General features: G+C 50.4%; 1 protein-coding gene across 2 annotated transcripts in view; it reads left to right on the forward strand.

Moving 5' to 3' along the window:
• Positions 1-1,316: 1,316 nt before the first annotated feature.
• The window catches only part of PTPN18 (protein tyrosine phosphatase non-receptor type 18), a 328,066-nt gene continuing 313,276 nt past the window's right edge, over positions 1,317-16,106 (forward strand). Inside the window, exon 1 of one of the 2 annotated variants that reach the window (XM_085629675.1) lies at positions 1,317-1,617. In XM_085629675.1, coding sequence (XP_085485801.1) covers positions 1,465-1,617 — 153 coding nt within the window. In that variant the 5' untranslated portion in view covers positions 1,317-1,464. The remainder of the gene's footprint in view (positions 1,618-16,106) is intronic. The other variant, XM_085629674.1, reaches the window with a different exon arrangement.

The following is a 16,106-nucleotide window of genomic DNA, read 5'->3' on the forward strand; positions in this document are numbered from 1 at the left end:
GCGATCCCTGGAGGTAAGGGGAGGTGCTGGTAGCCAGGGTCTGTCCCTGGAGGTTGAGGAGGTGCTGTGAGGCAGTGGCGGTCCCTGGAGGTAAGGGGAGGCAGGGTCAGTCCGTGGAGGTTGGGGAGGTGCTGGGAGCCAGGGGCGGTCCCTGTAGGTAAGGGGAGGTGCTGTGAGACAGTGGCGGTCCCTGGAGGTAAGGGGAGGCAGGGCCAGTCCCTGGAAGCTGGGGAGGTGCTGGGAGCCAGGGCCGGTCCCTGTAGGTAAGGGGTGGCAGGGTCAGTCCCTGGAGGTTGGGGAGGTGCTGGGAGCCAGGGGCGGTCCCTGTAGGTAAGGGGAGGTGCTGTGAGACAGTGGCGGTCCCTGGAGGTAAGGGGAGGCAGGGCCAGTCCCTGGAAGCTGGGGAGGTGCTGGGAGCCAGGGCCGGTCCCTGTAGGTAAGGGGTGGCAGGGTCAGTCCCTGGAGGTTGGGGAGGGGCTGGGAGCCAGGGGCGGTCCCTGGAGGTAAGGGGAGGCAGGGTCAGTCCCTGGAGGTTGAGGAGGTGCTGTGAGGCAGTGGCGGTCCCTGGAGGTAAGGGGAGGCAGGGTCAGTCCCTGGAAGCTGGGGAGGTGCTGTGAGGCAGTGGCGGTCCCTGGAGGTAAGGGGAGGCAGGGTCAGTCCCTGGAGGTTGGGGAGGTGCTGGGAGCCAGGGGCGGTCCCTGTAGGTAAGGGGAGGTGCTGTGAGGCAGTGGCGGTCCCTGGAGGTAAGGGGAGGCAGGGTCAGTCCCTGGAAGCTGGGGAGGTGCTGTGAGGCAGTGGCGGTCCCTGGAGGTAAGGGGAGGCAGGGTCAGTCCCTGGAGGTTGGGGAGGTGCTGGGAGCCAGGGGCGGTCCCTGTAGGTAAGGGGAGGTGCTGTGAGGCAGTGGCGGTCCCTGGAGGTAAGGGGAGGCAGGGTCAGTCCCTGGAAGCTGGGGAGGTGCTGTGAGGCAGTGGCGGTCCCTGGAGGTAAGGGGAGGCAGGGTCAGTCCCTGGAAGCTGGGGAAGTGCTGTGAGGCAGTGGCGGTCCCTGGCGGTAAGGGGAGGCAGGGTCAGTCCCTGGAGGTTGGGGAGGTGCTGGGAGCCAGGGCGGTCCCTGTAGGTAAGGGGAGGTGCTGTGAGGCAGTGGCGGTCCCTGGAGGTAAGGGGAGGCAGGGTCAGTCCCTGGAGGTTGGGGAGGTGCTGTAAGGCAGTGGCGATAAGGGGAGGCAGGGTCAGTCCCTGGAGGCTGGGGAGGTGCTGGGAGCCAGGGGCGGTCCCTGTAGGTAAGGGGTGGTGCCAGGGGCGGCCCCGGTGCCTCCTGTCAGAGGCAGCGCTGTAACTTTCTGCCTGTGCGATTCCTGCGCTGCACTTCCTCGTAGCTCGCACTGCGGTTCCTGGTCTGTCCCTCCGAGTGAGGAGCGGCACCTCTCCCTCCCCCGCTCCTGTCGCCCCCTCTCACCCCCAATGCATGCCCCTGGGGGCACCTCTGTGTGAGGAGTCCTTGAATGTACGAGGATTCACCTGCCGGCCCGGGAAGATGAGTCTGGAGAACCTGCGGGGCTTCCTGGCCCGAGTGGGGTCCGCGGAGGAGCAGGCGGCGGCGCTGGCCGAGGAGTTCAAGGTGAGACCTCCCCCCCCTCCCCTCCCTTTAACGCTGTCACTCGCCAGGTGCCAGTACCTCACGCCCACCTGCCCTTTTCTGCTTCCTGGAACTGCTTTATTTGCAATGAGAACTACAAGTACCAGAATGCACATGCAAAGAGGAGACTCCGATGGGCCACTCACACTGGTCTTGACGCAAATGATTTCTGCTTCCGTGCAGGTGCTTTCCATCAGAAGTAGCTTGGGACTTTGGGGAGGAGGCGGGGGTATTTATCTGTCTGCTCCTTGCAGTTTCCCATTAGAAGCTTGCCTCAGCGGATCCAATTGAAGATCACCATGCTTGCAAGATGTATGCATAGTTTTGGAAAGCTGTCAGGTGAACTCTCCTCTTGCGTCGTCTTCGTGTAGCGCCCTGACGCCGTCGCATCGAAGCGCCTGACAGGAGAGAGTACGAGCCGCTCGCCCCTGTGTGGATCTGCGCTGGTCCCTTCCAGGGTCTGTGTGTCTCCAGTGCCGAGGTGACAGCTGTCACTGGGATAGGACACTTCCTGCTTGCTTCCCATCGGAGTGCAGAGGCGCTCGACACTGCCCCCGTGTGGTTCCTTCCTGTTATTGCGGGTGTGGAACAGGGCATAGCAACCGAGAGGGCACAGGTCATGCTGGCACCTGCAGCCAGTCCTGTCTTCTAGAGCCCATACGTGTAATGTTTAAAGTGTAACTACAAGTCCCAGAGTGCAACGAGGGGGTAAAAAGCTACACCAGGCTTCGAGTATCAAGATAAGCATTGGGGGGAGGGGCCAGTCACACAGTCTGTAACCTCCTTTGGAAAGCTGGCTGCCCCTTTAGCTGAACTTTTCACTAGTCACTTGTTGGGGGCCATATATGTGGTGCGCTTTTGTGGGTCACCTTCTTACAGCAGGCCCCCTCTCATGGGCCTCGCAGCGCTAGATCATGGCTGCGAGGCCTCGCAGCGCTACATCATGGCTGCGAGGTTCTGAGAGAGGGAGTCCCGGCGTGTAGCATTGGTGTAATGGGCCCTGGAGCAAGCATTCTCTCAATAGTAAAATAAAGCAATAAAGTGGGTGTTTGGTTGCCCTAAAGCCTTGCTCCCGAGACCACTGCACCGGCTGCATTACTGATAACTAGGCCCCTGGGTGGGGCCCTTTCACGTGGGCCCCACAGCAATGGTCCAGTACTGCAAGCCTCAGGGAGGGGGCCCCCTTTGGCTTCAGAGTGCAGGAACATCACTGAGAACCCCAGATGTGGGGGCCCCTCTCATGGGCCTTACAGCACTGGATCAGGGAGGCCAATGGGAGGGGGACTAGCTCCTTAAAATGGTGTCATGGGCCAGGTGCAAGCAACTAAAATCCCCCTTCAAATCCACCGATGGGGCAGTAAATTCCAGACATAATGTTGGTGCTTTGGGCCCCCAGGGGCCCAGGGCCTTGGTGTCACTAGCACTATTGCTAATTACACCCCTGAGAGGGACCCTGTCCCTGGGACTCACTGTTAAGGTCCAGCTCCCTGGGCTTCGTAGCGCTGTATCATGTCAGCGAGGCGCATGGAAGATGGACTGTTGGCAGAGCAATGGAAGGTAAATGCCAACAGCCTCCCCTCCCCCATGCACTGGCTGGAAAGTAAAAAACAGCTATTATTTGGGTGAATTCTCGCAAAGGGGCGTGGCGATGGAAATAAGGTTGTGGCTTGAAAACTTGTAAGCTAAAAATCTCCGTTTAGCATAGTGTGCCGCTTGACTGGTATTTTGCTGCTGCTGTCATTGCATCCAGATATATAACACAACGAGTAACAATATACCTACAGCAAGCCAGGGCTATTGGCCTTGTCAATGGTTGTTAGTTGAATAAGATAAATAAGCAACAACTATGGTTTTGTTGTATATAATTAGGCTGTCCGGTTTTAGGTTTAAACCTATAATAACTCATAAAACCCCACCGAAAGGGAAATAGCCCTCACCAGTGTAAATATGTAAACACTGAAAAACGACCTGCACTACCACAAACTAAATGTCATTCAAAGAAAGGAAAAGAAGAGTGAAAGAGTCATTTTTATTTCCTGAAGGGGCCAATACAATATAAGTTTGTTATACAAGCTAGCAGCAAGAAAAATTGGGTTAACATTATTCTGCTTGAGTTTTGTTGTTTAGGGATGTCACTAACATAATGTTTCTTCTTCCTTTTGTTTTGTTTTGTTTTATTTTATTTTGTGGTCTTTGGTCTAAAGATGCAGGGTTTAGAAGCATGTTTTAGGTCTTGTTTAATTATTTTATAAACTGTAGAGAATCAGGAAATATCAAAATCATATTTGATATTTTGACTGCGTTTGATTCTTTCACTGATAGGTAAAATGGATGGTTTCATAAGAATATTTCTTAATATGTGCCATCACATTTACCCACAGAGAATGGATAAAAACCCTTAATAAATCAGCGCCCAGTTTCTAGTGAGTCAGTATTGATAGTAGGTGAATTGCCAACACCTCAGGCTTTACACATTCAAGCAAAGTATATGTGAAAAGAGTGCTCTCGCCAAGCATCTGGGATACTGGTGAAAACATGACACCAGGCTTTTGGAAAACATGGAACGCAGTTTCACTTGGAATGCTGCTGCAAAAAGGTTATTTCCAAGTTCAACAAAGATTGGATATTGTTTGTATTTGCAGTGATTCAGTTACGTATATGAAAAAGTTGTGCCATGACCTGTCAAAATTGATACCTGAGCTGAAGTGCTTCCCTGTGAGAGATCCTTGCCACTTGTTAGATGGTATGCTGAAAGCATCTCTACAATCTTCAGAGTTAATGAAGAATGCTATTGACTTTTTAGTCCATTCCGGTGCACTGTTTTGTTATGGATGGGAACTAAAACATGAATATTTCTCATTTTGTGGTTTGTGTGGCATCAAAGAACATGTCATCTCAACTGTGTCGCATAGCTGATGGTTCTCAGTCGAAGGGGCTGTGAATGCTATATTAGCCATGTGACAACCGTTTACAGAATTTTTGCTGAGTGATGATGCCAAAGGCAAGAAATGTCAGGATCTTTGGTCGCATATTAATAGTGATGTGAAAAAAGTACACTGCACTGCATTCTTAGATTTCTACATGAAAACATAACTGCTCTAGTGGACATAATACAAAAAACTAGAGTCTGAAAACACCCTTGTCTGCCAAGTGTTCAGCATATTTGGTGTAGATATGAAACATCTCCTTGAGAGTAGGCTGGGAGACACCTTTAGTGACATGTTCCATGTTACAGTGCTTGCCACTTGGTAAGCAAAGCAATGGTGAAGAGCAATTCAGGAACTTTTATTTTGCAATGTATGAGAAATGGCTCGCAATGATATATAGAAACGTCCCTTCACCACCAATGGCATTTGAAGTCGATGAAACCTCACTGTGGTACTCTGCTCTAGATCCCTTCCATAAAGGGTAATTTTTTTGTGGTTTCAATATTTCTGCTTCATTTTACACCGCTTCAGTAACTCCGAGGGCAAAAGCACCCAGTTCAACGCAAATGGTGCAGAACCTGCCCAGAGAATCACAATCTTCAAGTGAACCAGTATTGGCATGGAAAGCTATGTCACTGGCCAGAGTTAGCAAATTGTGTACAGCCCATCTTAAGTGCCAATGTTGAGAGGGCCTTTTCACAGAAAAAAAGTTTCCATGGGAAGGAAAGAGCGAGCGCACATGACCAAAGACTCACTGAAGAAGTATTGTATGGTGTACTGCAATAAGTGTGATTTGCAAAAATGTATTTGGACCTCATATACACTGTATGTACACTGTCTATATACCATGCCAAAAGCAAACAATAATAGGAGCAAAACTTTCCATAAACACCGGAAAAACACTTTCTGTTGTTTTTAATGGCACGAAAATGTGTAACCACTGATGACCATTGTTTTTTGAGGTATTGAAATCACTTAAACACTGAAAAACCCCACCAGAATTGACCAAAAATAGAAACTGAAAACAGGAAAGCCTATATATAATATTGAAAATGTTTCAGTTCTGAAGAGATGAGACTGTGAAAGAACTATAACGAGTCTCTTTCAAGTTACTTCACAGGCAGTGAAGGATGACACTGCTGCAGAGTTAATATTTTTTTTCACCCTTCGGGTGAGGGCAAAAATGGAGACCCATCTCAACACCTGCTTTTTAGAACTGCCAGTGCTGAGCACCAGCAGAACCCAGCCCACTTAAAACCCTAGTGTGAGAAAGTGCTATCTTTCTTGCATGGTATGCCCCCACATTTTGCTGAATTGCTGAATGTACTTTGACTGAGTGTGCCCTGGACTCCTGCCAATCAGGTGCCCAGGGCCTATGTTCCTTCCCTAAAACACACAAAACCAAAATTGGCAAACCCTGGCCACATGTCGGCCCCTGGTAAATGGTACCCTAGGTACCCAGGGCCTTGTGACCAGGGAAGGCCTCTAAGGGCTGCAGCACTCATTGTGCCACCCTTAGAGGCCCTGTACCCTTACACACACACACACACTGCCTTTGCAGGCTGAGTATCTGGGTGCAAGACAAAACAAACTCGACATGACACACATCCCTGTGTGCCATGCCCATCACCTACACTGCCATGGCATACATCAGCCACCCCTCTAGCTGGGTGCCTTATGCCAGTGGTGTGTGCACAGGAGCAGGAGCCCTGTGCCCCTACAGTACCCAGGTCCATTCCTGAGCACTGTAAGTGCAGTGCTGCCATTTAAGAGTACATGCTGCTGAGAGCTCGTCAAACACAAACTTCACAGCACCATAATGGCAACACTGAAGACTGAGAAGTTTGGTATCAAACTTCTCAGCACATTAAACCCACACTGATGCCAGTGTGGGATGTAATGTACCAAGCACCCCAGAGGGCATCTTAGAGATGCCCCCTTAAACCTAACCTACAATCCACGTCTGCTCTGAGGCTGCCTAGGCTGCCACACAGCAGACATGTTGCTGGACCCCTGGGTGGGAGAGCCCCTGCTCTCCTGGGCCTGCAACAATGCACATCCTGGGCGAGGTGCTAAATCTCCTCCCCCAGGATGGGCAGGGGGATGCTTCAAAGGCATGCCGCCTCGGTGAGCTTCCCCAGGCCAATGCAACCCCCCACTCTGGTGGGAAGCTTTGACCGGAAACCCCAAATAAGGACAGGGGATGTGCCAGCCTGCCAACCCCACCCCTCAGGTGGTGGAGGCGAGGTGAAGCACATCTCCGGGCTCTCGCCATCTTGAAGATGGGAAGCCCTACCCTATCATGACAAGGCTACTGCCCCCCTCCCACAGGAGAGAGGCAGGATAGGGGGTGTACCCACCCCAGGATTGGTCCCTGCCCTTCACCTACCTGTAACACCCCTAAATCTAGTATTTAGGGGCACCCTGAACCTTCCTTCCCCAGATTCCGGATTCCAAGATACAAAGAAGAGCAAGAAGAAAGAAGACCTGCCCTGCAGCTGCTAAGAAGAGGAAGACACCAACTGCTTTGGCCCCAGCCCTACCGGCCTGTCGACCCTCGAACCTGCTCCTGCTCCAACCCGGCATCTCTTGTGGCCAGCAACCTCACAAACCCCGGAGCACCTGGCTACCTTTTGGCTCTAAGCCCCTGGGACTCCCATGAGTAGAGGCTCTACTTAAAACCTACCTCTAATCCCTGCCAGCAGCCCGGAACCGCGAACCCAGCACACTCTGCACCAGCCAAGCCTAGCCAGTGCCGGAGAGAACAAAGACCACGAGGACGACCCCACGGCGACTGTGACCCTGAGTCCGGCACCCAAGGACCTCCTTCGACACTCCTGAAGAAGCCTGCAGCCTCAGAACAAGGTGCCCCCCTACCGCGATCAACAGAGGGTAAGATTTCCCGACACCAAAAGGCACCCCTGCACGCGGCGCCCCGTGGCCCCCTGTGCCCAATCCCGGGGTACCTACCTATCCTCCAACTACCCAACTTACCTCTCGAAGTGGTGGTGGCACCTGAAGAATCCTCGTCCCCGAGCTTGCAGTCTTTTTCTAAACCGGAGATTTCCCATTGAAATCAATTGAGCGCCCGAAGGCTCAAAAGCACCCTGCACCCAGCCGCCCGAGGGGCCCTGGCAGTGCAACCTCTACACCTACCTACTTCCCCACTTGCCCTGAGTAAGTGACCAGGAGCCCAGCTCCCACAGCTGCGTGGCTTGCCAGTCAGCAGCCACCAACCAAGGCTCCCCTATCCCTCATAGGATAACATTGGGCCTAACTCTCTCTGCACCTGGCCGCCCTAGAGCCGCTGAGGGTGAACCAACTGTACCTACCTGACCCTGGGGGACCCCTGAGTCTATGCCCAGAACCTCAACTCTTTCAGTCGAGTACTTACCTTTAAACCGATAACTATATTTTCTTCATAGGGTAACATTGACTGGCTTTTTCCTGAAATTTCTTCTAAGTGTGGACTTTTCAAATCTTAAAATATTCAAAAATCAGCCGAGTAACGAAAATACTCACCTGCTCTTAGGTGAGCTCCCAGTGCTGGATCTTGGTGCCCAGCACTGACTCTGAAAAATACTTACAACTGTACTTACCCGTAACCCAATTTTCTTCCATAGGAAATCATTGACTGTTTTTCTGTGAAATTTCTTCTGTCAATTTCTGCAATCTTTAAATATTCTTTAAAAATCGTATAATATCTGAAAACGTAATTACTTACCTGTTTTGGATAAAGGTCCCAGTACTGAGTCTAGGCACCCAGTACTGGATTACAAAAGTAACGAGAACATACTGTACCTGCAACTTGAATTTTCTTCCATAGGGAATCATTGACTGTTTTCTTGGAAATATTTTCTGTCAACTTTTAAAATAAGCTAAATATTGTTTAAAAATCATCACAGTAATTAAGTCGACTTTCATCACTTGATTCTAAGTACTGACCCAGGACTGAATCTAGGATCCAGTCCTGGAATCCTAAAAGTAATCCTTAAAGTAATCTGTTGCAAATAACTTGAAATTTCCATTGCGCTCAATGCATTGTTGTGTTTAAAATAGTGTTGCCTATTGCAACCACTTGTAACTGTTTACAAAAGTCAATTGCATATTGCAAAAGTATTTATATAAAACATCTCATTCTGAGAAAGTATATTTTAAATCCAATTGTTGGTTCTAAAATAAAACAAGCATATATTTTTTTATATATAAACCATTGGCCTAGAGTTCAGTTCTTGAGTGTGTGAGACCATTTGCTGACTGAGTGTGTACAATAAATGCTTTACACTGTCCTCTGATACTGCCTTACTGCTCGACCAAGCTACCCCTTTAGAGAGTAAGGTTATATCTAACTTTAGCCTCTGTCAAACCCTTGGGGACTGTGGACTCTGTACACCCTGTACCTATTAAGGAACAGTATATACAGAGCCACTTTCTCACACCTAGGTCCAGGCACCATTAGTCCTGGTGAGCTATTGATAACTAAGTCTCTCAGAGGGTGCTGTAGTGTCTTGAGACTATGTGCACTAGGACAGTCATGGCCGGCATGACTCACGGGTGGGTGGGGAGCAGGGGGGCTTACGCAAGGAGGGGCGGTTAATAAAAATAAAAAAAAAGAACTTACCTTTGCTGTCCCGGTGCCACGTCATCTCTGCTTTCTCTGCTCCTCTTGTGAACAGGAAGCAGGCAGCCTCCCTCCCCTAAGCCAATCACAATGCTGCAATGGTAGCGTTGTGATTGATAAGGAAGCCGACCAGTCAAGTTTTTATGGGGAAGCCATTTTCTCCATGTAGGCCAAGCCTACATGGAGAAGATGACTGAGTGCGCATGACTGGTTTGGTCTGCAGAGCCCTCAGCAGTGGGCAAGCCCCTCCTCCCCTTCCCTAGAGCAGACACACCCACCCGCCCGTGCCCAACCAAATATAAAACCATTTTATGTTTCTGCTTCTTGCACTGTGAGAAAGCAGTGGGCGACGCTCCTCCGCCCACATGGAGGAGCCACCTCCGCACCAGCACTTTTGCGGTTCTGGGCAGACTTCACGGATGAATTACATAACTTGCTGGGAGGTGTTAAGGTGTGGTTATTAATTGTTTTTGACGTAATGAGAAGGCTGTGGGTGATCATATGCTGAGGAATAAAGATGTCTGTTACGGAGCTCTGTGTGTGCTGTCTTCATCTGTATGCTTCTGGGGAGGATGCTACAACTGGCGATGAGTAGGGGATGTCCAAAGAAACAAGACTGCTCTCCCTAAGAGTTTCCAGCGATACAGCAAACTGTTCGTGCTTCCACACATGCCCACATCAATGTGAAGCAGCTTGAAGTTGGCATGTGTAGAGTCAAGGCCCATCTGCAGCCCACACAAGGCCCTCAAAGCAGTTAAAGGCCCTGCAGAGGAGCACAGTCAGAAAAGCCTGCCAGAACCCATTGGTAAGGCTTAAAGAAGAGCTACAGAGTGGCGTCATAACACAGAACCATCGTCCATGCAAAGCAAACGCTAAAAGCAGTTATAACCAGGTATGAGAATCGGAAATTCACTCACCGGCAAAAAAAGAAAAAACGCTTTACAATCTCAAAATCGGGCACGAAGACTCGAGCACAAACATGGGTTGTGCTCGCAGAAGTTGAAGGTTCCTGTGGACACAGCAAAAGCCATCAGAATAGTGAGATTTTTCAATAGCTGCAGAAGGGAGTGCGAAGTACGATGCAGCTGCGTTCCTGAAACCACCACCTACATTCAGCACCACCAAGAAGCAGCATATTAGCACCAGGTGGACTGCATGGATCAAGACGTTTGATGACTTCATCAATGCTCTATAAGAAGGAGATAATGAGAAAATAATTAAATACTTGTTGGGACGGGAAGTCTCCTGCATGTCTCTGGCGAGAGTGCTTCCCCTGCTTTATGCTAATTCCAGGCAAGCCACTGAAAAGCTACTGTGTGCTTTCTAGATCCCGACCTCCGTGAGCATGACAATCATACATGTCCTCTGAGGGTCTCCCTGTTTACATGGATTGAGACCCTAGAGCTTGGCTCTGAGGTCGAGGGGGCATGCCTAGTGCACCCCTATTATTCAGAGAGTGGCTACTGCCCTCTCTATCCAGGCTGTGGTAGACTGACAGTGGTGGCAGCAATACATCTATAGTCCGGAGGGGTGAGTCCCTAGGCACCCGCCTGACCAAGACTGTGCAGTCTGCCATGCCTGTGGTCCTGTTGCCTTTGTCTACCTGACGTGTGTTTGAGAGCCCGTGGGTGTACTGGGGAAGAATGGTGAACTGAGCCAGTGTGAGGAATGCAAGCTGTTCTGCCCCATGCTCCTCCCCATTTCCTTGGAAAAGCCTGGGGGGCTGGGGTAGACACTCAGCTCTTATCTGGGTTTAGCTGCACTAACTCTGCTAAGAGGACCCTCCCCCACTGGTCAGTGCCTCCTGGGATGGAGTTAATTAAAATTCCTCTTGAGGGATGCACAGGCTGGTACCAGGAAAACATGGAGGGAAATTGTGCATGCTTTAGCCATGCATTGAACATGCCATGAAGGGTTTGTGATTGGAGGTGTATTCAGGATGCAAATGTAGCAGCCCCTCTGATTGGATGAGCCTATCAATCAGAGGTGATAAAAGTCTGGCCTGAGTGGTCAGCTGTTGTTCAAGACTGGTCTATGACTGAAGAGGCGGCCCAACCAGGTCCGTCTGAAGATAGCCAGGCGCAACCCGCAGTGTGAAGGCAGGAGATAAGACACTTGCTCACTGCGTCTGGAACTAAGGCAGTTTTCTCTATGACGGATGGAGACTACTGCCAAGAGTTCAATGAGAATCCAGGGCATCAGCAACATTGGAGACCAGCTGTTTCTGTGAGACTTGTGGAGCGTGCGCTTTTGAACAAGGAAATTACAGACAGCTGCCCAAGGTGTGGAAAGGAAGCTTACAGCACATCACAGGAGTTGGTGTGGAAAGGAAGCTTGCCTTCCATCAAGGAAGCTGGTGTGGAAGGAAGCTTGCAGCACATCAAGGGAGCCAGAGAGGGGGAAGCTTGATTCTAGTCCTTGAAGGTGAGATCAAATCCCCTCTAACCTCCTCCCCTGCACTGTGGGAGCCTGTACAAGCAGTAGCTGGGAATAGAGGCCAGTGAAACAGGCCCCCACCTTTCTTTTTGTGATCTCTCGGGGTTTCGGGGTGAACTGGCACTCTGTCCAGCCACTACCCTCCTGCAGCTAGCCAGTGGCTACTGGACTAGTGGGACTCCAGTAAACTGTGCCAAGACATCAGGCACCTGTGGTCAGATCCCTGACACCACTAGAGCGGTGTCCTCATTCACGACGGGAGGGCACTTCTGTTGCTTTGGGTCGGGTTATGGGGCTGATCAAGAACCTTTGACTTCACAGAATATGAAGAAACTAAAACCCTTAAATCCAAAGATTGGTATCAAGGCTCTAGGGAACGAGAGCAGCCCTGTGTAACATGGTCTGTAATATGCAATGCTTATTGTGTGTTTTCATGTTAACTGTGTTTTTATAGTGCTTGGCGTCTAGGCGCTATAATACTGTTTGGGGTCAGAACTCTGTCCCAGAGGGTTGTAGCGACATCTGGTTTTCACTGTTTATCCTAGTTTTATGTGTAGCATAATTATCTTGTGTGTATTAAAGTACTTTTCTTTTATAAAAAGTAAAGCACTGACTGGACATTGAGTTTATCAGGTGGTGGTACCGTGTGCACTGTATTATGAATGTCTAACCCCACCTCACCTCCTTGAGTAAGCCTTGGACTGCTCTGTCTCGCTACCCTGAGAGAGTCAAGTGATGGGGAGGAGTACTTGGTCATCCAGTTTTGGGTCCACTAGTACCGGGACACCAGTGGGGAACACTCCAGTTGATGCGATTGGAGCGCAGTAACCCCTGAGTGCCATGGTGCCCAGGAAGCCGGGTCTAACATTGGTGGCAAGCGGTGTTGGATCACTAAACTTCAGGCTCAGTGGACACTGAGGCCAGTTGATAAGTCCAGCAGATACCCGTAAGCTATATGTAAAATGGCAGATAACATTGGAGAGGAATTGGAACTGCAGAACGTGACTGTGGAGCAATTAAAGCAAATGTGTGCGGACAGGGGGTGGAAAGTCCCAAGGTCTAAGGACAGGGATCACTTGATTAGCCACATGACAAAATGCTTTGAGCAAGAGGTCACTGTTGTGCAGGAGTTGGAGAGCACTGTTATCACAACCCTGCCAAGTCAGTCAGTGCAGGCTTCCCCTATACCAGCACCTAGGCTTTCCCCTATGCTTTCCCCTAGGTTTTCCTCTAGACCTGTCCCTAGACTTTCACCTCCCCCCTATCTCAAGGGCTACCTTTTCCCCTGCCCCAGGATTCGCCTCCTTATGAGGGACTGAGCTAGCAGAGACCCTTAAACTTTAGCTGAAACTCCAGGAAGCTAAGGATTTAGCAGAGGAGAAAGCAAGGGAGTTTGAGAGGGAGAAGCTAACGATGGCCCGCCAGGAAGAAGAGGAGCAGCAAAGGGTCAGATAGGAAGAGTGGGCTTGGAAGGAGAATGAGAGGGAAAGGGAGAGACAGGAGAAAGAGAAGGAGAAGGAGAGGGAAAGGGAAAGGGAAAGGGAGAGACAGGAGAAAGAGAAGGAGAAGGAGAGGGAAAGGGAGAGGCTGGAGAAAGAAAGGGAGAGACAGGAGAAAGAGAAGGATAGGGAATTGAGGAAAGAGCGGATAGCCCTGGAGAAAGAGAAGCCCAAGTTAGCAGCTGATAGAGGGCTTAGCTCTGTGTATGGTGAGTCCACTTCAAAGTCCCAGGGAAAGGAAAATACCACCAAGGTACCAAAAGAATTGATACACATGTATGTCCCTGGCACTGATATTTTCATTCGGATGCGTGCCTTTCATCTAGCATGTAAGGCTCAAGGTCTTAATGGTCATTCCAAACCAGCGACTTTACTGAGTCGCCTCCCTCGGGAAGGCACTGAAGTAATTGAAAGGATGCCTGAGAAAGACAGTCTGACATATGAGTGCACGAAGGATGCTTTGATTAGGCGGTTTGGGTTGAAACCAGCCCAGTACTTGCAGAGGTTCCGTGAGAACAAGAAGGCAGAGGGGGTTCCTTTTGAGAATTGGGTCCATGACATAGTGAGAGACTGGAATGAGTGGGTGAGAGGGATGGAAGCAAATGATTACCGGTCCCTAAATCAGGTGATGATGGCAGAGCGTCTCCGGGGGGAGCGCTCTATCCCACTCAGACAGTATCTGTCTGACCTTCCTGAGAGGGATCCTGAGAAACCTGCAGTGATGGCAGATAAGTGGCATGCCAACAGAGGGAACAGGGGGTAGGGGCAACCCCTTTCCAAGCCCAAGGGGGAGAAGAACTCCCAACAGGCTGGCCCTAAACCAGAGGGGAAAGGCCAGAACAGTTCCCAGGGCTCTCAGTCAGGCCAAGAGTCTAAGGGGAACGGGGCCTCTAGTCAGCACCAGGAGGGGAAAGGAGGTAAGGGTCCTTTCACTCCCACGGTGATTAAATGCTATAAGTGCCACCAAGAGGCACACTTAAAGCCAGACTGCCCAGTGAAGGACGTGGGGGCAGAAATGAAGGGAGGATCAAGTGAGTTTAACTTAGTCACCAGGGACGTCTGGGAACTCGACCCAGAAGCCCTTAAGCATATTCGCCCTAACTCAACGGGGTATATGAGTGTGGCAGGTATCAATGGAAGGAAGGTTCCTGCCATGAGGGATACTGGTGCCCACAGGACTATGGTTGATCGCAAATATCTCAAACCAGAAGAGATCATCCCTGGTTCCAAGGGGTATGGACTTGTAGCTAGTGGTGATGACATGGAGTACCCTCTTGCTAGAGTGCAGGTAGGGGTGAATGGCAAGAAGGCCATGGTAAATGTCGGGGTGCGAGAGAAGCAGGGTGCTGGGTGCTTTCTGGGGAATGATCTTGTTGAACCTGGGTTAGTACCAGGCCCTGAGGCCTACGTGGCCTGGATTTCATCAGCTGCGCTCACTAGGGCACAGACTGAAAAACTGCTTCCTAGTGAAGTGGGGACCACTCTAGTGGAAGAGACACTAGAGGGGAAGAGGCCAGAACAAGAACTAAGGGCAGATTCTGAGAAGGCGCCTGTCCTGGTGTCTGCACCACCTGCTCCAGTTGTAGAGGAGGGTGAGCATCCAGAGGCGGATAAGGTGCTGGAGTCTGGGTCCCTGCCAAACCTGCAGGAGCTGCTTGTGGCAGGAGGACCGTCCCGTGAGGAGTTTTGTAAGGCACAGGCTGAGTGTCTTACACGTGTTGGCCTGCGGACGACTGCTCAGGAACAGGTCTCTACTGGAGTAGTTGGAAAGCACAAGGTGGACTCCTTTACAGTGAGCCCGCTGACCCAGGGCAAGGAGCCAGCAAAATGTTGGTGGTTCCTCAGGTGCACAGGAATTTCCTGCTGCAGCTAGCCTATGAAGTACCCCTAGCTGGTCATTTGGGCATCAAAAAGACAAAGGACAGGTTAACACCTCTGTTTTACTGGCCAGGAGTTGGTCAGGATGTGGAGAAGTTTTGCCATACCTGTCTGGACTGTCAGGCCAGCAGCCTGTCTGGTGGCCCGATGAAGGCACCCTCTGTTCCCCTACCAGTCGTGGAGGTACCCTTAGAAAGGGTGGTGTGTCTTCCCAGGAATGACACGGTTTCTTTACTTGCAATGGCTGAAGAGTTGGAAGAGGAGAGTGAGTCCCTCCCTGACTTATAGCAAGGTGATTAGAAGGATGGTTCAGTTGAGGGAGTTTAGCTCGCCTCTGAACTGACACCTGAACAGTAGGTGGAGTGTTAAGAGCTGCTGGGGAGATTTTCCCATCTCTTTTCACTTACCCCTGGTCTGACGCCTGTCTGTGTGCATGACATAGACACAGGGGACACCCTGCCTTTTAAGAGGAAGACATACAGGATGCTGATCTGGACCGAAGAGTGTCAGAAGGCATTTGATGACTTGAAGACTGCACTGTGCAATGCACCTGTGTTGAAGGCCCCTGATTACAGTCAGACCTTCATTGTGCAGACAGATGCTTCAGACAAGGGAGTTGGGGCAGTTCTTGCCCAGCTCAATGAGAAGGGAAGGAAGCATCCGGTGGCCTTTATCAGCCGCCGACTACTCCCTAGGGAGCAGAACTGGTCTGCTGTTGAAAAAGAATGCTTTGCCATAGTGTCGTAAATAATTTAATTACCGGGACTTAATTTGATACAGAAACATAATAAAATAGCTCAGTAAATAAGAGGCAGAATCCGTGGTATTAGAGGTTCGGAATGGGCTTTATTCCAGTGGTCGATTATAATCGGTTGCTCCAGGTTCCATCACCACGAAGGTTCAGGAAGTGAAGTACATACATTATTAACAATCAATTACTTTTATACAATAGGCATTACAGTGAGGCAAATACAAGAGGCGTAACAATTGATAGTGGAGATAATATATTCATACGTGGCAAAGATAGGCGTAACTGGGTGTGTTTAAAGAACGTCATCAGATGTGATGTCATAAGAGGGTGGTTACATGAAAGAATTTCGCAATGTCAGC

The sequence above is a fragment of the Triturus cristatus genome, chromosome 10 (assembly GCF_964204655.1).
Source record: "Triturus cristatus chromosome 10, aTriCri1.1, whole genome shotgun sequence".
Lineage (NCBI taxonomy): Eukaryota > Metazoa > Chordata > Amphibia > Caudata > Salamandridae > Triturus > Triturus cristatus.